The sequence below is a fragment of the Danio rerio genome, chromosome 4, assembly GCF_052040795.2.
Source record: "Danio rerio strain M-AB ecotype USA chromosome 4, GRCz13ab, whole genome shotgun sequence".
In the NCBI taxonomy this organism is placed as follows: Eukaryota; Metazoa; Chordata; class Actinopteri; order Cypriniformes; family Danionidae; genus Danio; species Danio rerio.
Window position 1 is genome coordinate 24,094,979 of NC_141024.2, and position 23,443 is coordinate 24,118,421.

The 23,443-nt window shown below is 34.4% G+C and overlaps 2 protein-coding genes and 1 long non-coding RNA gene across 11 annotated transcripts in view; 1 reads left to right on the forward strand and 2 right to left on the reverse strand.

The window, feature by feature from the left end:
• Positions 1 to 23,443, forward strand: part of LOC147844726 (uncharacterized) — a 200,097-nt gene that overhangs the window by 97,816 nt on the left and 78,838 nt on the right. For 5 of the 9 annotated variants that reach the window (XR_015483162.1, XR_015483161.1, XM_087248277.1 and 2 more), the window contains exons 7-8: positions 19,072 to 19,187; positions 21,592 to 21,811. Coding sequence is in view for 7 of the 9 variants with exons in the window: in XM_087248277.1 (XP_087104403.1) it covers positions 21,714 to 21,811 (98 nt within the window). In the remaining 2 variants the exon portion in view is untranslated. The remainder of the gene's footprint in view (positions 1 to 19,071; positions 19,188 to 21,591; positions 21,812 to 23,443) is intronic. The other 4 variants (XM_087248279.1, XM_087248275.1, XM_087248278.1 and 1 more) reach the window with 2 other exon arrangements.
• The window catches only part of trhde.2 (thyrotropin releasing hormone degrading enzyme, tandem duplicate 2), a 210,967-nt gene that overhangs the window by 91,451 nt on the left and 96,073 nt on the right, over positions 1 to 23,443 (reverse strand). Inside the window, exons 4-5 of the mRNA XM_087248249.1 lie at positions 21,582 to 21,736; positions 8,157 to 8,270 (exon numbers count right to left, since the gene is read on the reverse strand). Of these exons, the coding sequence (XP_087104375.1) occupies positions 8,157 to 8,270; positions 21,582 to 21,736 (269 nt within the window). The remainder of the gene's footprint in view (positions 1 to 8,156; positions 8,271 to 21,581; positions 21,737 to 23,443) is intronic.
• Positions 506 to 5,564, reverse strand: LOC147844727 (uncharacterized). The gene is made up of 3 exons (XR_015483209.1): positions 3,372 to 5,564; positions 2,931 to 3,240; positions 506 to 2,797 (listed from the first exon to the last, which is right to left on the reverse strand). It is a non-coding gene; the product is annotated as an uncharacterized LOC147844727 (long non-coding RNA).

Here is a 23,443-nt window from a genome sequence, read left to right on the forward strand (position 1 = left end):
CAATATATTTATTAGAATATATATTTTTTTACATTTAAAAATATAATAAAATGCTTTAGATTGCTTTATTGCTGAAACTTGTATACTCTGTAAGGAAATCATTTTTAATTATCTTTAATGAAGTGCATGCAAGTGTACAGTCCCTATGCACTAAGGGCATGTCCAAATCCAATTTTGTTATTTAAAGAATGAGAAAAGCGACTTGGTGCATGGTCTAAAAATATAGTCCTTATTCGCTTAATGAGTTATGGGTGTGTTGGGGCATTAAACCAATAATTTCTTGTAGTTGTTTTGGTCAAGCCATGTCGCATTTGCTACTTATATGGAAAAAATAACGCAGAAAAACTGAATGCTTCACTAGCAAGAAAACAGCTTTAATTTTGCACATAAGCAGATCAGAAATAGCCCCCTGAAGTGAAAAAGGTGGGGGAGGAGGTATCGGATTTTATATTTATGTAGACAGTATCAATATTTTTCATTTGAATTATTATTTTTTTTTATATTTAAAGATTTTTGTGTGTTGCTGGGCATCCATGTTTGTGTAATAGGCAATGTTATATGCGTTATGGACTGCCTATAATCGCATATCACTAAAACACTCAAAAAAATGGATAACTGACTTTACACAATTTTTAGTTGGTCATTGGTATACTGTTACGGAAGGATGGTGACAACGGGGTAGAGGATCCACATGCAGCTTAATTAAAGAGTAGTCGTACAGGCAGTGGTCAAGCACAGGTAAACGTGTATATTCAGGCAAATCCAGAAGCGTAGTCAGGACACAGGCAAATGGTCAATATAGCAGATAACGTAAATGAAAGAACAAGGCAATGGTCAGACATGGAAAAACTAGACTAGAAGAATGGTTCATAATGTTACAAGTATAACTGGAACTGGAACAGGTGTGTGTATGTGGTGGCTGAAGGGAGTTGCAGTTCATTTTGGGGTAGAATTATAGTCCGAGTGAAAGTAAGTGATCTCTAGCGTTCTATAAAGGGTTACGACAAGTACAATCCAATTTTAATCGCCTGACTATTGTTATATGCCAACAATGCGTCTTAACACACCTTATTTTCAGACCAGGGCACAAATGCATTTGCTATTTAAATAATGTGCCACAGAACGGGTAGAGATTGCTGCAAAACACTACAGCCAAAAATATGAAATAATAAACCTACCAATATGAAATACTAAGAAATCCATGTGTCAGTAGTAAAACAGTTATGTGCTTGTTTAACTCGACAAATATAACAAGAGCAATAAACTCTGGTAAGACCATCTGACCAATAAGTTAACTTAAGTTAAGTATAAGTTGTCTGGCTTATGATGATCTTCACACTACTGTAGCTCATGATAAAATGAACACACTAACTCATAATAAGCAGGAAATACAGATTTCATCATGACTACTGATTCACAGCAGAGAGTGTCATAAACACTGGAAAACTATCTCCATTATTTTCCATTCCTTTTTTGTCATTGAACGAGTGAAGCTTTAATAGCAGAATTGCAGGCCACTAAATCAGGACATGAATATAATTATGCTAATTTCTAGCATTAGGTTCAAAGAAAAGCAGATATTTTCATCAGGTTGCGTTTTAATAGCAAACCTAAATGTGGATTTTAATTATGAAATGTAATTGATTCTTTAATGTTGAACAGTTAATAAACAGTGAGTGTGCCTAATCAAAACGAATGCTGCATACAGTAAGCTATTCATGAATTAAACTCATGGTCAAAATACACTTAAAATATAATACCCACATTCTAATTATGAGAAGGGCCTTCAGAGGAACAGCTGGTGGCTATGTTTATTGCATCACCCTTCAAAATGAGGTTTTAAAGAACAAGGTTGAAGTCCTTTTCTTGCTCAATGACTCCAGAAAGTCTCATAAAATATTAATAATGTTCACATATAGGCTGTATCTGAATCCCCCTTCACTGTAAAAATTGCACTCAGAAAAATTATTCAAAGATGATTCCTTGAATTTACTTACATTTTTGAAGTTAAGTGGTTGTGAACAATTTGTTTGGGCTGGATTTAGACAAACAAATTAAGTTAAACATTACTAAATTTAATTTGTTTGCTTAAATTCAACACAAATAAATTGTTTGCAACAATTTTGCACACAACATTTTTTTCAGTGCATGGTTTCACATGTCCCAACACAATTCAGTTAAGTTATTTTAACTAATTTAAGTGGAGCGAACATAAAACAATTAAGTTGTCCAAAAAAAATCTCGAGAATTTTTTTTTTTTGTTTCAGCTCATTTTAAATAAGTAGTTTAAACCAGCAGCAAAAAAAATCAAAAATAAAAATGAGCGTTAATTAGTCCAGTATTTTACAGAGCTGCCATTTGTATTGCTGTTTGAAACCATAGTGGATGTTCTAATGAACTTAATCAGTCCCACAATGCACAGCAATTAAGAGTGTACAACCGATGTACACTCATTCATTTTCTTATCGGCTTAGTCCCTTTATTAATCTGGGGTCGCCACAGCAGAATGAGCCGCCAACTTATGTAGCACACGTTCTATGCAGCTGATGCCCTTCCAGCTGCAACCCATCTCTGGGAAACATCCATACAAACTCATTCACACTCATACACTACGGGACAATTTAGCTTACACAATTCACCTGTGCTGCATGTCTTTTGACTTTGGGGGAAACCGAAGCACCCAGAGGAAACCCACGCGAATGCGGGGAGAACATGCAAACCCCACACAGAAATGGCAACTGACCCAGCAGAAGCTCGAACCAGTGACCTTTTTGCTGTGAGGCGACAGCACTACCTACTGCGCCACCACGTTGCCCGGTGTACACTGAATGGTTAGAAAATACTTAAAATGCTCTGTCCAAATCCTACACTCAAAAAATTGATTACTGCTCCTTGTTTAAACTACCTGTTTAAATGAGCTGAAACAACACATTTTTTGTAATTTCTTTGACCAATATATTTGTTTCATATTCAGTCCACCTAAATGTGTTAACCATTAATTTAACTTAAGCATTTTGTGTTAGGACAACACAAAGGAGTTGTGTTGGTCCAACTACCTGGTTATAAAATTTGTAGTTTTCAGCATGCTTCGCGTAGGATTGAATTTAGAGAAAGAAATGTTGACAATAAAAGTAATCTTAGGTGTTTACAGGTAATAGAAAGACTTGTTAGTTTAATTTTTGCTTCATTTTGAAGATTTAGAAGATTTTCATGTAAGGCTTTGAGTTTTGAGAGTTCCACCTTGCAGAAGCATCCATGCTGTGGGTGTTGGCAGCTTAATTAGCAAAAATGCAGTTTATTGCTTTGCTCACTGAGTTTTAACTGTCCTAAAAATAGTTCTGAGAACAGTCTCAATCAACTGTAAATGTAACTCGTAATATGCTTAAAATGGCTCTTTTAGTTCATTTAGGATATCTTGAAAATATTTAAGAGACTTTAAAATGTGACTTTTGTATTTATTTGTGTATAGCTGAAAGAAAAAAATCTTCAGCACTGACCCGGTAGGCAAAAAAAAAGTAGGAAGGCCTAAACCAAGATGGCGAGACTGCATTAGCAGTGACGCCAATGTTTTAGGAATAAGGAATTGGTGGGCAGTTGCCAGGGACAGAGAACATTGGTGGAAATTACTTGAGGCAGCCAGGATTCAGTAATGGATTGGATGGAATGGAATGGAATGGATTGTCGCGCTAAGAATGATGATGATGATGATGATAGCTGAAAGTTTGCAAATAAATTGTTCTTAAATTATTGAATTAACATTTGTATACGTGAAATTACTTTGTTTCATTACTTTGTTTTCATTACAGCATTTCATTACAAGTGTTACATTTCATTACAAGTGTTAAATTACTGTCACAGGATCTGACCGAGAAGTTGAAAATCCAATCTGCCTAAGGGATTTATTTGTCTGGAAAAAAAAGGCATCCTTGCACACAAAAATGAATAAAAGTGTCCCCCCCTTTCTCTTTATCACCCACCTGCCACTACATTTTGCTATCATCCCCATCCACCTCAAACCGCGCCCCCCCCCCTGAAGTTTGTGATCGTCCACCATCACTTTGTGCACATGCCCCTCAAAAGGTCACTGCACAGCACTGTAATAATGTAAAGTGTAGGGGGGATTTCAGATATAGCCAGAAATATAGCACAGAAATTTTGCAATAGAGTCTACTGTAGCTGCAGACTTACACATGAAGTCTCAGGCATGTACTCTCAGGCTCACGCACTCAATAGAGCAAGTGACATCACTGTGAGAGATGGGGGTGGGATGGGTGTAGATGTTAAAAGCTAACAGTGTCTGAGGTTGCACATGCAGCAGGTCTGCAACAAGGACCTTCTTCATATTGTGAGATGATGGTTTTTGGACACATGCACCTTTTCTCTAAAATACTCTCAAAATTCTTAGCAAGTTTACAAGCATCACTGAACCTGTTTGACTCCAGTCAGACGATGAGTTCATAATATTACTGTAGAATAAAACAATGTAAAGAATACGTTATTAAACATCATTCCAAAATATTACAAATTAGATGATAACTTATTTCTCGTTTAGCACAATCAAATGGCTTTTTGTCCCCTGCACATAAAAAAATGCATTCCCTTTAACCCAGAAATATTGTGAGATGATGGTGTTTGCACCTGGTCTGCCAAAACAGGCTCATAACTCTTGGCCGGTTTACAAGCGTTCAGAGCATCACTGAACCTGTTTGACTCCAGTGAGACGGCTGAGCATTTCAAAATGAAGCTTTGCTTTGTCCTTCTGGAAACGTGATGGAACTCATTGATGTGGGTGATTTTGGGCTCTACTTTGTCTCAGTGTGTTATCCTTGAATTCTAGCCTTTTTCAATTTCAGCTTTAGCAGAGATTGCAGCTCTGAATGAATCAGACTGTCACAGAGTTCTAACACTTTTAATGTAGTTGAATATATATTTCTTGCTAATTTTTAGACAAGAGCAGGTAGGAGTATTTGAACGTGTTGGTGACTGCAATCTAACGTAATATTTCAAAGCTCATTTGTCATAATTAATTCAACGTTCAGAGTCGACACCATATAGACTAGAATGTCATTACAAGACAATAAAACATTATATAAGCACTGGTTGCTGTGGCAATGAAGGGGGAATGAAACAGAAGCGTGTTGATAACAGAGTTCAACACCATTAGATATGAACATGAAGTCAAACTCCAACTGCGCTCATAATAACCATTAAAACAGTTGGAACAATTTGTTCTTTACAAGCTCATAATGAACCAGTCCATGCATGTCTCCATTTAGCACACTTATTCATTAAGATCAAGAGAGATCAAACGCACACTTGTCATTAACATAATTATATTCACACTGCCCAGAGAGAATGATTAAAACATTGCAAATAGACTACAAATATACATGATATATTTGATTAACATTATTTCTTCTTGTATGCATTCTTCTTGTTTTTGTTAAAAGATTTAATTCAGTTTTCCCTTTATTTACTGCTTTTGGCATTCACAAAATGTCAAAGATCCTGCAAGAAATGACAGGTAGAAATAAGACCGCGCTCTAGTTCTCCATTTGACGACCATGCTTCAGTGTGCTGAAGTATATGAATACAGGTTCAACTACTAAAGCATTGTCCTGTTGAGAAGAGTGACTATACGCTGTGACATCTTTCTTGGATGATTTCAAAAGGAAGGAAAATACGAGTCATGCTGAGTGCCACTGACCAGCCAGCAGCGCCTGGCACACTGAGATGCAGTTATATTGTGACAGTTGACTGACCCAACACTGAGAAATCACTGGACGGTGAGCTCAACACACAGATAGAAGCAATAAAGCCAATCTGTGCTTGATTAGCAAAAGCTGAACAAATGATATCGCATTCTGTTCTTTTGTTTAAAAGGATAAAATGAAATCAATTGGTTTTGTGAGATTGTTATCTACATTTAACAGGGAGACTTTAGCAATCAAAGTATCTAAGGCCATCAAATACACCGTGATAAGACTGTTGTTTCATGCTCAATTGAATCTTGGCACAAGAATAAAAGCTCAAGATTGCGTCTGTAGAAACAGCATAGAAGAATTACTCTGAATTTGAGGAATTCAGACATCTGAACTGTTTGAATAGCCACCAGAACTGTTTCTACAGCAGTGTTTCTCAAACTGTAGTACGTGTACCACTAGTGGTATGCAGGCTTCCTTCTAGTGGTACGTGGAGGAATGAAATATGTCATGTACTTGCTACACACATTTCAAAATGTATCAAAAATAGTGTGTATAATATGCCATATATGACATATAGCCTATATTTCTGAGGTAATCTGCCACTTTTTTAACTGTGCAGAGTTGTAGCTACTTTACTGGGCCTACTACTGTATTCAATACTGCTCATTTTGGTGGTACTTAGAGAGACGATTCTTTTCTGAGGTGGTACTTGGTGAAAAAAGTTCAAGAACCACTACTCTACAGCATAAAGTATGCACTTATATAGCAAGACCATGTACACAATACACTATTAAAAAAGATTGAATGACTTTGCTTTAAAAGTTAGTATATAAGTTGCTTTTAAAGTGATTAGTTGAATTTACTTAAAAAGAAAAGTAAATATATGGTCTCTACAATACCTGACAAAAGTCTTGTCATCGATCCCAGTTGTAAGAGCAAAAAATAATAACTTGACTTCTGGTTGATCATTTGGAAAAGTGACAGAAGGTAAATTTTTCAGATGAATCATCTGTTGAACTGCATCCCAATCATCACAATAACTACAGAAGACTTATTGAAACCCGCATGGAGCCAAGATTCTCACAGAAATCAGTCAAGTTTGGTATAAGAAAAATTATGATTTGAGGTTACATTAAGTATGGGGGCATGCAAGAGATCTGCAGAGTGAATGGCAACAGCAACAGCCTGAGGTTTCAAGACATTTGTGCTGCCCATTACATTACAAACCACAAAAAATTATACAGCAGGATAGCACTACTTCTTATATGCCTCCACATCAAAGTTCCTGAAAGCAAAGAAGGTCAAGGTGCTCCAGGATTGGCCAGCTCAGTCGCCAGACAATAAACATTATTGAGCATGTCTAGGGTAAGATAAAGGAGGAGGCATTGAAGACGAATCTAAAGAATCTTATACACAATATATTTTTTTTCCAATGCACCACGATTTTATATTCTATACTGTACATTTCTTTTGTTAAATGTCAAAACTTTTTGCCTAAACAAAGTCAGAACTTACTGTCCTAAATAAATATTTAAAAATCAAGGCATGATCATATTTTATTTTGGTAAAGAAGCATAATCTAGTAGCCTTTGCCTTTCAAATAAGCCACTTCTGATACCAAATGATCTAATAAAAGTCAAGATATTATTTGCTGGTCTTAAAACTTGGAAAGGTGACAACTTTTGTCGGGTAGTGTACAATATAAAGTGTGCACTTATGTATAGCAAGACCATATACTTCATACAATTTTATATTTTATATTAAAAAGTGAGTAAGCCTGTTGCTTTAAAAGTGATTAGTTGGCTTTGGTTAAAAATGTGACTAAACGTGTTGCTTTTAAAGTGAATAGTTGACCTAAAATATTAGTAGGCGCATTGCTTTTAAATGGATTAGTTTAATTTACTTTTTTTAAATGAGTAAACCCATTGGTTTTAAAGCAACTAGTTGACTTAAAAACAATTGGAAGCCTATTGCTTTTAAATTGATTTGTTGAATTTATTTTTAAAAAGTGCATAAAAAAAGTTGCTTTAAAAAATGTTGACTTTACTTTAAAAAAAATTAGTAAACCTGTTGCTTTTAAACCAATTAGTTTACTTAAATCATATAAATCTGGTGCTTTTAAAGTGATCAGTTGACTTTAAAAAGGCGAGTAAACCAATTGCCTTAAAATTAGTAAGCAAATAAACTGTCCATAATCATAAAATTAATTTAAGTTAACTTACTGTAACAGTTCCAACTCACTTTCTTAAGTAAAGTCAACTTGACTTTTTAAGACTACGAGTTTAATTCATTTTAAGAAACAAATCACTTTTTTACGCTGTAGGACTTTGATGAATGTATATTATGACACAAATCAATTGTGTTACACATAACGTCTTTTTTCCAATCAAAGTTATGACTGATCTATTACATCTAATCAAAAGAGTTTCAGACTTCTGAGAACCAACTCACCATGTTCCACTTTGGAAAGAGGAAATCAGTCCCAATGTACTCAAAGTAATGAGCGAATCCCTCTTTCAGCCAAACGTCCTCCCACCAAACCGGTGTGACCAGATCCCCGAACCACTAGAAAAGGAGAAATGAACAATCAATCATCCACACAGAAACAGAGCGACCATTACAAAGATCGATTTCATGCTCACCGGCAAAGAATTACGACAAACTTCTGTTGTTTTCTACAAAGAAAAGTGTTTATGGGTGAGCTGAAAACCAAACTTTCTTCATCAGGAAAATATACACTCTTCAATTCATCCAATACCTCGGAAAAGCATATTACATCCACTGCCAAACACATTTATATTAGAAAAGTCCAATACAGCAGAAAAATAACTTTTCCTTTCAGAAGTAAATACAAGTGAGCACTTCTAATAACCCACTGCTCTCGGGTTCAACAGAAAAGTTATTCACAAACAGCTTTACAGAACATTCAGAGCTTTTGAACTCTGACTAATAGTAGCCTAAACAATCAATTACCTACGCTCGCACAATTAAAGCACATTTTTCAGTTTCACAGCATTCATACCTGGGCACTTCGCCAAGGACACCGTAAAATAAACAGGACAGAGAAAAAATAAGGATTTGATTATGAAACTCTCCATCTGGAAGGTAGAGAGTATCCAAATGACCCCTGGCATTGTGTGCGGATGACAGTGCGCAAAACAGAGCTATTGACTGGAAAATATGCACTTCTGAATGGCCTGGATGTTTTCCAGAGACTCGGGTGCCATCAAGCAGATGTGCTACTGAATGCTGCATCTGAAAACCTCTGTAGGAGTCGAACCTCTTTCATCTGAACATGACATGATTACAGAAGCTCAAAGGCTCTTTAAAGCTACTGATGGGACGTTTATTTCTGACTCTGGGCTGCTGTCTTTCTCTCAGAGGAACCTTCCAGTGGCTTCATAAAGGTTTAGTCACTTTTTGTGCCCTCTTCTGATTCTGTACACTGCTTTTACTATGGCAAAATGAAAGAGAGAGGACTGCTTCCATGAAATGGAGGAAAACTTTGTGGAATTATGGCAAAAGTTCGCTGATATGATGTCACTATGAGACTACCACAGGCCTGTAGCCAGCTGGAAGCTGTTCAGAAGACCCACCCCTCACTAACAAAGGTCCAGAATTTGCCTCATACATGAGCTTATTTGTCCTATTATGACTGCTATGCCATCATAAATAGTAAAAATAACCCATTAAAAAGGCTTTAAGACCAACTGGAATTCTCTGTTGGCTGTCACTTTGGTGTGACTTCAGCTAATCAGTTTTGGCCAATGTAAACACTTATTTTAATTTTACAATCTGACATAAGAGAAGTCTGCATGGTTTTTAAACAGAGAAAGCATTTTACAGGTAACTTTCATTCTAAATCTTGGACCTTATGCTTAAAACAAAAAATGAGCAATACAATGGTGTAAAGCATGTCATGGTAATTTCAAATAAAGAGACTCTTACTGATCAAGAGACAAAGTCTTAAAAGGTTTACTTCCAAAAAGATTTTATTCCTTGCAAAGACCAGGTCCGACAGTCATACAGCAACACCGATTGCTGCAGAGTGTGACCCACAGGCTAGTCAGAAACCAGGTTTTATCTTCTTTGCACTGCTTAAAGGCCCACTTCGTCACAGATGACACTCAGTTATCTTTAGAGCATTAGATTTATTTATTGATTGTTTTTTAAAGCAAATACCCACTTTCTGAATGTTCCTGCTAATATTTGTTTTTGTATAATCTTTAGGAAGGCATATGTTTCTTAGTATATAATGTTTCTAGTAGGAAATAAAAGTTTTCAAGAAATCATTGTTTAGTAAAAATTAAGATTAATTTTTCCTCCACAATTTCCCCCTTTTTACCATTTATTGATAACTAATCATTAAAAAATCATTACACATTACTGACTATTGTTTAATTTAATAGTTGCTTGCTAGTTAAGAGATGTTCAAGATTTCCGTGAGGCCAGGCTAAACGAACAGACACTGCTGTTTTGCTCCTGACCGAAGCCAGACCAAAAGCGGACCATATTAAAATTGATTTGAATAATTTTTTGGCTACTGTTGATATCCATGAATTTTCAAATGTAAGTTTTTACTAGAGAGGCTAGAATAATTGTGAAGCTCTACATTATTATTATTATTATTATTATCATCATCATCATCATCATCATCATTATTATTATTGTTATTATAATTACTACTACTATTATTATGTTTTAATTATTTTTTCATAATTAAAGTTAAATTCTGACTGAGGAAAGTTGAATGTGCTGGCCAGTTTGTTATTTGCCTAATAAATGACAATAAACTACAATTTTAAATTTAAAACGTTAACAGATTCCTATTTTTTTTCTAGTGATATATGATGTTATAAATATGTATTTTAAAAATAAGTATTTGTTTACCTTTTTAAAATAATTTTTGGAAATATTTTTGGTATATCAAAAAGTGTGGTTATGATAATCATCTGATAAGCTAATTCAGCAATAGAAAAAAAAAGTCCTTAAAATGTCACTAAAATGGGTGAATAACTGCAAGAGGTCCACTTTTTGAAAGAAAAAATAATAATAATCAGGCTCACTACGGGCCTGTACCATGACCGAATATATACCATTTCAATGTGGTGATGTCATTGGCCCATAAAAATGTCCTGCCTGTTGTCAAACAATTTCATAACTGTAACAAGGGGCACTTCAATGATAACTTTACACACCTGCCATAGGATTTTTTATCAATATGTGGACCTTTTCGGATTCTTGAACGGTATGGCAATTAAAAATATAAAACAGGAAATTGTTATTGTTTACATCTTGCAGGTCATTTTTGAATGAATCTTTGAATGTAATCAGCTGTCTACTGCTTTATTTACAGCCATTGCTTGTTTACCAAAAATTAATTCTTGCTGGCACACTGTGTACCTACTGTTGTCATTCAGTAAAAAATGACAAACAACTTATATTGGGGAAACTGCTGTCTGCAGGGAAGCACTTAAGACAATTACAGAGACATTTGTTATTTATCTTTCTTCATGATGACAGAATTTGCATTGTAGTGTCAATGTCAAGCGATAACTGATTGTGAAGGAACGTGTAGTCTTGCATATTTGGTACCAACAATGACACATAATTATTTTATCTAGAAAAAATAGCATAATCTGACAGTAAAAGTTGTGCAGTCTGAACAGGACTTTGACTAATAAACAAAATGATGGATGGCTGGAAACCCAAACAAGTATACACTATGAATCTTCATCTTTGTGTAAATGATCTCTTTAAAGTTTGGAAGAAACTTCAGAATATATCATTTTTACTGCTCACATCTTTATGTTTGACACCTTTCTACTGCACCATACATTCAGATGTGACTGTGAATGTATGCATTACACATATTTTATTCTATTTTGGGGAAATGATTCATAGAATCTTATCAGATGTTTTTGTAAAACCCAAAAATACTCTCTAAAATCTTTTCTCAAGGCACTTATCTAGTTTAAAATGGTGTGATATTTGCAGAGACTTTTCCTTTGAGCCAGGTATTTTATCCCCACTGACTTGCAGAGTGTGTATATCACAGACTCTTAAAGTAGATGTGTGTACAGTAAAGAACTGCATAATTAACAAATGGAGAAGTGTTGGCATTTGTGCTTTTTTTCTGTTTCTTATAAATATATTAAAGGCTGATGGAACTGTATTTAACACAAAATGTGCAACAATAATACACATGTGGCATGTATGATGTTGTATTTGGGGGAAAATTAGGGATAATTATGTTTTTATTTTACTAATTAAAATAAAAATACTAGTCAATAAAAACTAAAATGGGAGAATATTGCTCAGTTACTTCAAGAACGTCAGAGAGACGAAAGCTGAAAAGATGGATTCTACAGTTCTTCTGCTTCATTAACAATTCCACTGCAAGAGTTCAGTCTATTCCTCTACTTTATATTGCATCTAACACCGGACATATGAGGCAGGAGAAAACCTTCAAAACCATCATTAAAACAACCTTAAGACATGAATCTCTCCGAAGCAGACGAGAATCTCTGGAGATAAAACTGACATGAAGCCTTCAACCAAACTGTCAGTCTTCACTTATAGAAAAGCCCTGAATAACTGAGTGCAAATGTCCTTCATTGACATTTAATGAGAAGGTTTAAACAAGGTCTGTCTACTCACTGTTTGTGACTCACTGCTTTCTGAAATAATATTTATAAAAAGAAAACCACAAGAAAGACGTCTTGAGTACAAGGTCAAATGTTCAAACCTGCATCATTCACAAGTACAAGCAAGACTCCCCGAACAAAATACCTTACAAAAAATATTCTTTAAATTAAAAGTTATTTTGCAGGTATACAATATTGCATATAGTGTATGTTGTAGACGCAAGCATTACTTAAATATTTGGATGCAACTTTTAAATGATTTGTTTCAATCCATCAATAAAAACTACCTTATACAGTTTGAATAATTAAAAGGTTAAAATTTAACACTCAAACACACTTTAAAACGCTTTTAAAAAGTATGTATTTATTTATTCATTGAAATTCTGTGCACTTAGATTTGACACCACTGAATCAGTTACTCATTCAAATGTGGATCCATCATGTTAAAGAAATTAAAATCTGTTAAAAAAAAACAGATTATTCATTGTTTAAAGTCACAATAAATAATTTTTGCCACTAGAGGGCCCGTATTCGCAACAAACAAAGGCATAGTTTGATGACGTTGTGACTGAGTGTGGAATCATGTGAGTTGTTGTTCATGGATGAGGTAAAATATTTAAATCTTATCATGGTAATATCATGGATTTTAGCCTTCTACAAACCATTTGAATTGATGTAAATACACAAGTCAGCAAAATATATAACACAGTTCTAGTGGTTTTTGGATATTTTAAAGAAAATAATCATACATATTGTGTCATGATTGTGGGTATGTGCGCTCTTTCTGTGATTGTGTTGTTGTCATGTTTTGTTTTGCTTTACTCCACGTTTGTTTGTTGCGTGTCTGTGTTGTGGTCACGTGTTTTCATTGCTTAACGCCGATCAGGTGTTCTAATCAGCCGCTTCAGGTGTGATTTATTTCCACGCCTATATCTGAGCGGCATTTCTTTGCTTTGTTTTCAGTTCAATATTGTTTGTTCAAGGTGTCTCTGTGTCTTGTCAGGACTCTTGTTGGCATTTCGCTGGATAATCCTGAGCTGTTCTGCTGTTTTTGGGTTGTTTGATATCTTTTTTTTGGTTTGTTTACACACCTTTTGATCTATGACCTTTGGTTGTAATAAATACACTTGTGTCTGGATTCTTCTTTGTTTTTGTTTACTTTTAGCCAGTGCTTAATTTGTAAATGAATAATTCACTTTACAAAACCAGGAAATAAAAGTTACCGTGACTGACGTCCACCAAACAATTTCAGTTTTCCCGGAACATGACGCCATTAATTTGTGATAGCGCAAAAAAAGAGCATCACATTTCTAAATGGTCTTTTTTTGTGCCATATAACTTTATAGGTCATTCATGAATAATAAAAACATGTAGCTACAAACATAAATCATATGAACAATCACTATTCAGTCCACTTTACTATTACGTGCACTTCACTACTAAGTGAAAAGAAAAATAAAGAAATGACTCACTCCGTCTAATGTTCAAGAAGAGCCCACGGTTACCTTTTCTGTCATGTTTTCTGGCTGACTTAAGATCGCTTTGCTTCTGTCTCCCGCTATCCTGATCCATTTGCGCAGTTTTTTTAATCAGTCTTTTAATCAGCCTCATTATCAGATTTAAATGAAAATATGCGTGACGGCCTCTTTGCCAATTCGAAACTACAAGTTTCAAATAGGTTTGCCACTATGCCATTCTTTATTTTGCTGCTCACTGCATGCAAAACAATAATCACCAACCAATGAGAGTGATTGTGATCATAAGACAGCCGATTGGCTGAAAATATTGTTGTTGAACTTGACTGCTTTAACTTGGGCATTTAACTACCGTAATGTGTGTGTGTGCGCACCTACCGACAATCCACTCAACTTTCGCTTGCACTCATTTACATTCTCTCTTTCTCTCTCTCACTCTGACACACATACATAGGTAGTGACCACACACAAGTTAATACCGGATCCATTAAAATAAATACTGGAATGCAAAACACAAATATCTGACATTTTGTGGAACAGGATCCGGCAGGATCCGGCTCAAATTAAGCACTGCTTTTAGCGTGACATACTGTTTCTTTAAACAAAAGATTTTCATTTCTAGGAAACATGTTTCAATATAATAACTTGAAATAAATATAGCACTTCCCACAATTTTTTGCATCTACAGCCTAATTTTGTGAAACAAATGTATTTCACATATTTAAGCATTTTTGGCCTTGTTGCTCAGCTAATCAACATGCTAGCATCAAACTCCATTGGAAGTAACTACTATAGCAAATAGCATAATCTTTATTTTGAGTCACAGGTGCTATAGGTGAAATGTTTGAAAAATTTAGCATTATTTGTGTAATCTAAAGTTAAAACTGATCTCGATTAAAAATGCTAACATTAATTGTGATAAATGACCAGTGCTTGTGCATTACTTGTGGTCTGTTGGTAGCCCTGACTCCCTGCCTGATTTATGTCACAATGTTGAGGTGGAAAAAAAAAAAGATAAAGGTGACCAACCCATAATTCTCTATACAGAAAAAACCCTGGCTCTTATTAGCTAAATTTGAAACTCAATGGTAATGCTTCCATAGAAAGCAGCTGTTTATATATGCAGCTCACTAGGTTTTGTAACAGAGACATCATCACACTTTCTGCTTGCAGTAATAAAACAAATGCGATTGTTTATCCTCTTCATGTTTAAATCTCACTAAACCTGCAATAGATGAACTAGAACTGCAAGCTGCTGCAAATTACCATAAAAGAAATTGAAATCCTCTGTTTTGACTGACAAAATTCATTTATTAGTCTGTATTCAGAGTGCGGGTGTGAAATCCCAGATTTCATGTGTTTTCAGACGCTGTATTTTATAAACAAGCAGAGAATAAAACAGCAGCCAACAGACGTGAGTCATTTACACAAGACTCTATTCCACTGACAGCCATTTATCCTCATATTTCATAACTCATATTTAACATCTAACTGTTTTAAAAGCAACATATAAGAGCTGACGCCTCTCACATTCTCAATATATTCATAACCAAAGGTCAGAAAGTCCCCTCTTCAATCTGTGGGAAAATAAGAAAGCTCAACATCAGTTGTATTGGCCTCTAATGGGCTTGTGTTATTGGCTGAATAACTGCATATGAAGGACTGTGGCAGCATCATTTAATTCTGAGAGGCTGAAATGAGATGAGAAATTTACAGTGATTGAATGGCTGTGACATAAAAACTCCATCACTGGCTGGGGGCAAATCTACTAACAATTCAGAGCTACAGTAAATGATAGTGAAAGGTGATCCTGTGACCCAAAGAGCCCACGGGACAAACCTAAACAATAGCAAACTGCGCCTGCCGTCCACTAATCAATTCTCTGCAGGCAGTCAGAGAAAGAAAAAAGAGTGGAGATACAAATGTGATTTATCAGGCGCCGGCACTTTACCAGCAGCTCAAGTTATTAGCGCACAGACAGACCTTTTAATACATGACAGAATAAGTGCTGGACGTGGACTAATCCAATGCATTTTTAAAATAAAACTGTCAATTGGTATGTCAGCTGAGAATAAGCTCCTCCCACTGGTGCACTCTGAGCTCAGCTTAACTTGAAAACAATTAGCAATGTGTTATTTAACTCTACATGAAAATGATGGTCATGAGACTTAAACTGTGAAGTGGTTTGATTAGAAAATGTCATCTTAATTAAACATGCAGCACAAACGGGTAAACCAGCCTCCGTTAAATAATTATTTTTTTTTTAAATTAAAAACACTCTGACAATATGAAATGCTAAAGGTTGTTTTGAGTCTGAATTATTTATAACATATAAAAATCGGTAAAAAATATATTCTATTAAACCATTATAAACACATATGAAATTCAAAGCTAACACACACTGCATTATATGCTGATCAAATGTGTACAATATGTGATAAGTGACTAAAGTGACCTCAAAATAGTAAATAATTACTAATTACATCATTACATTAAATTACGTTTTTAATTGCTTCATCTAAAAAGTAACTTCATAAACTTCATATCATAACCAGTAAAGTAATTAGTTAACTAAATATTAAAAATCAATATGCAATAAATCTCAATAGAAATGTAAAATGTAAACGTAAAAACTTGCTGGACAAGTTGGCGGTTCATTCCGCTGTGGTGACCCCGAATTAATAAAGGGACTAAGCCAACAAGAAAATGAATGAATGAATGTATCATAAATAAATATATATGTTTAAAAGGAATAACACCATATTTTTACATGTCATATTGGCATAAATTGAATTTCTATTGTTTAAAAGCATGTTCATTTGTCGAATCTTCTTTTTTAAAGTTGAAAAGTTTTGTTAATATGCAAAATATCTAAATTATATATGCATTCATTAATTTTTTTCAGCTTAGTCCCTTAGTTATCACGGGTCACCACAGCAGAATGAATCATTAACTATTCCAGCATATGTTTTACGCGTCGGATGCCCTTCCAGCCGAAATCCAGTACTGGGAAACATCCATACACTCTTAAATTCACATGCACTCATACACTACGGCCAATTTTGTTTACCCAATTCACCGATACCGCATGTCTTTGGATTGTGGAGTAATATATATTACTCTATTACTGTGTTTCTCTGAATTAATTTAAATAGAACTGCTACAGTATTGCAAGTAACTGTAACTGTGTGCGTGTGCATGCCTACTACTCTTACTTTGTTGTACACATGCATAAATGTGAATTCAATGGGGATGTTATAGCAGAACAATATTGAACGTATTTCAGTTTTCTGCCTGTAGACATTGACTCTGATCAATATTATAGTTCCAGGCTTTTTTGCGGCTCCATTTCAATTTGTTCTTGATCATAAAACAGGACTTTATATGTGGAGAACAGTATGACCTGGGCCACCCTCAGCTCTAAAAATATCAAATATTCACGTTATTGCTGTTTCTGAAATAATACCGTGATTTCATGCTCCCTGAGAGAGTGTTTTACTGTATAAGGTTCGGCATGAGTTCAGACAGAGCTGTATTATCTGTTCTGAAATGAGAGATGAGGGGATTGTTTTATTTTACTTCCATTTTTATAAAATACAAAAGAAAAAAAAAAAAACACTTGAAGGGAAAGGGAGCTGAAGAAATTATGTTTCATCCGGCTCAATGAGCTTTAATCAAAAAGCATACAATGCAGACTATTCAAGAGATGAATCCAGAACAATCCTGGAAAGCATAGAACATCTCCAATATACTCATAAATAATCCCACCATAACAAAAGACTCTAAAATCCATGGTTCTAAAAACACAACTGCAGACAAAGCCTGCCTGATGAAAAATGAGCACTTGCGATGAATAATTCCATCGTTCCACAATTCATGCCGAAATTTTTGTAGGTTTAATTCCCTTAATGAAGATTTCATTCCTGAAAAAAGTTAACACAGACTTCTTGTTTGATCTGTGTCTGATAGGCTGCCATGATGCAAAGACATGGAAAAAAATAGGTTATTTAATACAACGATGTGTATGAAGGAAACACTCTGGAGAAAAAAAAGTAGGGTGAAGAAAAATAAGTCTCTACTTTCATCATCCCAGTGGATGTAATGTGTGAAGCTCTTTTTATATGAGCCGTGCTTTAAATTCTCAAGATGTCCAATTACATCTGCTGTTGTTCTGCCCTTTTACTCAACAGCTGACCATCTTCACACTCTGTTACTCTCTGACTCGTGGGTTTTTCTCTTTATTTGATGTTTTAAATTTGAATAGGAATAAATCGGTGGTATAAATGACGTACACACACACACACACACACACACACACACACACACACACACACACACACACTCAATATTCAGTTACTTAACACTGCTATGTGTGCTCAAACCAGGGGGGATTTAACCAATAAGCGAGGTAAACAGCCACTACAGATCAAAATCATCTGAGTAATTTAATAAATTACATTTGGTTCATTAATTAATAACAATAACTAAATTAAGTTATTACTACTCAGGTTAATGAGACAATGAAAGTATAAACTAGGTGATGATTGAGGACTGAAGCTGCAGTCACAATAGAATTTGAGCTTGCGAAATTCTGTTGTATGGTGCTGCGAAAAGGGGCGGGATTAAACGATAGTTATACATTAAAAAAGCAAGCGATTGGTCCATATTTTAAGTTTCTGTCCAAAGAGGTCATATTTTAATCCTCGATTGGTCTCACGCAGTCAAGTGATGCATTTTTTTTTTTTTTTTTGCAAAATAGCGAACTGTGAAACTTATCGCACAAGCTTGCATTTCCTATCTTACGCATTCACGTGCGTATGAATGGAAGTCTATGGGGAGAAAAGTCCAGTGTGACCGCTGCTTTATGATGAACACCTGCTGTTGTTAAGTAGAAACACAGAAGAGAAACACAAAACTACATATAACCTCAGTCACAGACTTAGATGAAATCAGCTGAAATATTTTACTTTGAATCTCTCAAAATCTCAGCAGAGGATCAAGTCGATCAATAAGCAACTCCACAAACAGCAGATTTACTTGTTACTAGCCTGTTTGCCCTTATTTAAAGAGGGACCAAATACTCTGTGAACTGAGTAAATTTTACTCAGGATTTTGTTGTGTAGGGTCCCGGGGAATAAGGGGGCCCCGACCAATGCCATGAAGCTTATATTAAACTTATAATATGTTGTAAAATGTGTCTTTAACTGTTCAGATTTTAACTTTATTAATTCTTTTCAAAACCAGGGGGCCATGAATAATGGAAAATTCCTCCCATACTGGACATGCGTGAGGTGTGAGCGCTTCTAAGATGCTACCAGTGCCAGTCTGTTGCCAGTAATCAGAGTAGAGCAGAGGTAGAGGTAGGTAGAGTGTGCAGGAGTGAGAATTTTAAGAACATTTTGGGAAAAAAGTAGAAATAAAAAGAGTAAGAATAGGTACACCCCTCACAATTCTCTCTTTTAAATTCATATTTTTAATGGGAAGCTATACAATATTATATTTGTGCATATACAATATTATATATCGTACATTAGATTAGTCAGTACTGAAGCCAAATCTGGAGCTTATCTAAGAAAATAACTTATGATAACGGTCCAAAAACTAGTACACCCAAATATATGTTATAGAAAAATATTAAATACACATTTGAAAATTAAGAGAAGCTATTTTTTTTTAAATATTTAATTGAAAATGTTTAGGTTTAAGTTTTTTTTATTAAATTTGATTATATTCTTTTTAATTTCTAAATGTGTTTAGTGACTAAATATTATTTTAATAAATATATATGTTTAATATATTTGTTTCATTGCAATGTATCAAAATACATTGCCTAAAGTCACTGAGAAATGGATAAAAACATTTATTTTCAAAATTGGGATCACTCGGTTATGCTGAGCACTGTGACACCGCGATTCTGCTCTCTGGCTGAAACACCTGTCAGATGATGACCGCTGTGTGTTTGTAAAGTGATCAAAAATCGATCAAATAATATAAAATATCCTATTGAAAAATAACGATGGCCAATTTACAAACAGCAATTATTCAATTCATATGAAAAATGGTGACAAGTTTGATTGATTGTAAATTAAATTTGTTTACATTTTTTGATTATTTATATTAAAATCTAATCACAAAAATGGCCAATTAACCATACATAGTTTGTGAAACTGTTTTTTATTTGTGATTTTTTTATTGCATATAACTTCTAAATATTAAAATATTTAATATACTTTAAATATTATATATACTTTTTTATATTTATTCATTTAAATGCTTTTTAACATGCATTTTATTTAAAGAAAAATTAAAATAAAACTAATCTACAGAAAAAAAAGAAAAAAACATATATATATATATATATATATATATATATATATATATATATATATATATATATATATATATATATACATACATACAAAAGAGAACAATTTGAGTGTCAATGCTAGGGCCCCATACTTGGAATTGCTTAGGGCCCCCAAATCACTAAGTCTGCCATAAACACAAAACAAACTGCTATTGATTTGTTTGAAACTATTTTCAAAATAGACATAAACACTCAAGTTGTAACAAAGTTTTTTATAAATAAATGTTTATTATTTTCCTGTTGCTTTTAAAATCAATTATTATAAATGTTTGCAATTAGTTAATAATCATTATGTCAACATTTTTCACGGATAGTTCCAGTTTTTTTTTTTCTGTCCTGTCCTGTCCCTGTGTTATAGTTATAGACTATTAAGAGTTATAGCACGTTTGAAACCTCAAAAGCCAAAGGTATGGTGTAATCATTTTCGCCAATAGAGGGGGCTGATTGATACACTGATTACCTGGTCACGCGTTTATATTTTTCCGTGAAGGACTGAACCTGAACGTGAACGCTATCAAAACAGACATCTTCAAGGTTGTAACATGCTGCCTATTCACTTTAAATCTAATTAATACTGTCCGTGTGTACTTTTATAACACGTCTAAACAGCACGTGTGATTGCTTTGCCCGTAATTGTCAATGTTGTCATAAGTCATAACGCAATTCCAAACAAACATCCTATCATGTGTGGATTTAAGTACACCAATATAAACATATAATCAGTTAAATGAGTGAAGCTGCACTATTATATTTGCAAAAGTGCCTCGAATAATGAAGTCCATACAAAATGAACAGTTCTAAAAGTATAAACATAAGACCCATTTTAGTTACTGTAGGCTACACCCAAACTTGTCAGTCAGAATGTTTCAGTTTTGATTACTGTTTCAGTTATCATTTTCCTGTGTAAAGATAGATAGATAGATAGATAGATAGATAGATAGATAGATATAGATAGATAGATAGATAGATAGATAGATAGATAGATAGATAGATAGATGGATAGATAAGGGGATAATCAAATATTTATCGCAAGTAATTTACATTTCTTTAAAGTTTAATTTTTAAGCGGTTGAAGCTGTTAAATATAACTTAAATTTTTTTATTTTAATGCCATGAAACAATTGAAATACCACACAAAAATAACTGGACCGATTTGAGTTGCTTATCTCAAATTAATATGCAACACTTCAGTGGCCATGAAATAAACAACACAAGATGCCAAGAGAGTGACCTTGGCTGGTCCACTGAAATAATTGGACTAAATGAAAGCATTATGATTTATTATTAACACACCTGATATTATTATCAAAGTCTTTAACCTCTTCAAACCAGCAAGATAAATTGATGACCACACAGCAGCTGTGTTCCAAAAGTAACTGTGTTTTACCTGATGGCAGATCTCGTGCACTACAACCATGGTGAGCTCCATCTGATAGGAGAAGGAGGAGACGTCAGGATCCAGTAAGATCTTCTGCTCCACAAACACACTGAGGCCCCAGTTCTCCATGGCTGCATACGGATGTTTTGGCACTGCCAGCAGATCTACACGCACACACAGAGACCAAAAGCCAAGATCAATGATGGGGAACCACAATTGGGAAACAAAGTAAACAGCAAGTAAGCATTTGGAAAAATATTTCGCAAACAGCAGCTGGTCATTTTACAAAAGTGTAAATAATGACAGCAGTTTTTGCACACTGTTATCGTTTACTCTCGTTTAAATGGATGGCTTAGTAATGCAGGTAGCAGTTACTCCGCTTTAAGTTTGCATTCACATCTTTTTTTTTGAAAATTCTTGAACATTCTCTTAATATTATAAAAAGTACTGACAAAACATCATTCATTCATTTTCTTTTTGGCTTAGTCCTTTTATTAATCAGGGGTCTCCAAAGCGGAATGAACCGCCAACTTATCCATTTTTCAACATTATTATATTTAATACTCTTTTTTTTCATGACCGGATATAGTATTATATTTCTAAATATAGCTATTTATAAAACAGTTTTTTCTAATTCTACAAACTGATTGGCTTATAGCTGTATTGACGAGAGGGGTCTGGATGCAGATCTGCAATGCTATTTAATGGGCTCACCTAACCCCAACCCTACCCCTCACCGTGACGTTACTAGCTCCATTGAGTGCATTGTGTCTGACATTGAATCACTGAGAGAGGCAATCTCAGCTTGCATCATAAAGGCTGCATCCATATACCATTGGAATTGGCAGACACTTATTTAGGACACTGATGCATGCCTTTAGAGTAGTCTATTGTGAAATGTAATTTGTTCAGGCTATACTGAAAAGAAATATTTGGTCGCAGTCATCTGTTAAGAGCAAATAAATTTGACTGCAATGTTAACTTTAGGTTTGTATAAATAATGCTGGAAGAAAACTTTTACTACTTTGCATCTTTATATTGTTGTTTGTTAAATATAATTGCTCAATAATGACATTTGATATAAAAGTGTGATTGGTGGTTGATGTTACATTTTTTTTAACCATTAGATGGCAACATACACCTTAAATTAATTAGTCATTTAGTTCAAGCTGAGTCATCCGCTTTGGATGTTATCACTCGATTGAATGGGCGTTATAAGTGGTTATCAACTGATAGATATAGGCCAGCTTTTATCAGCTATCCACATGGTCAATCAGCTATACTAATAGAGAAGACTTCAGATCCAGATCTGTTTTACATTACTGTGACGGTTGGGTTTAGGGTTTGGAGTTGGGGTAGATGTTAATTTAACACAATTAATAGGAAATTTAGTAAATAATATAAATAATTCTCACTAACTTTCAGCCACAGTCATATGTGATCTATAGCTGATTAACCATGTGAAATCTTTAAAGCTTATATAAATATTATAACCACAAGCATGAGGACAAAAAAATAATGTAAATAATACTAAATAATATTAATAAAATAATAATAATAATATAATACAAGATATCACAGTTTTACTCCTATAGTGTGTTGTGTTCCACAATGTGACAGAGATAACACAGCACACACTAGATCACACACACTATCAGATTTTCAACTAGACCTTAGGATGACCATGGAGGAAGATTAAGATCAACATGTTGATTATTTGCTATTCACGATTGAAGGGCCTCTGATATTCTACTGAGCAGATTTGATCACTCGTCACACACCTTACACCACGGGAGAACCTAACAAGTTCAACCAGCACAATCAGAAAATTAAATAGGATTAAAAATCTAATGTTTTTTCATGTATAATAA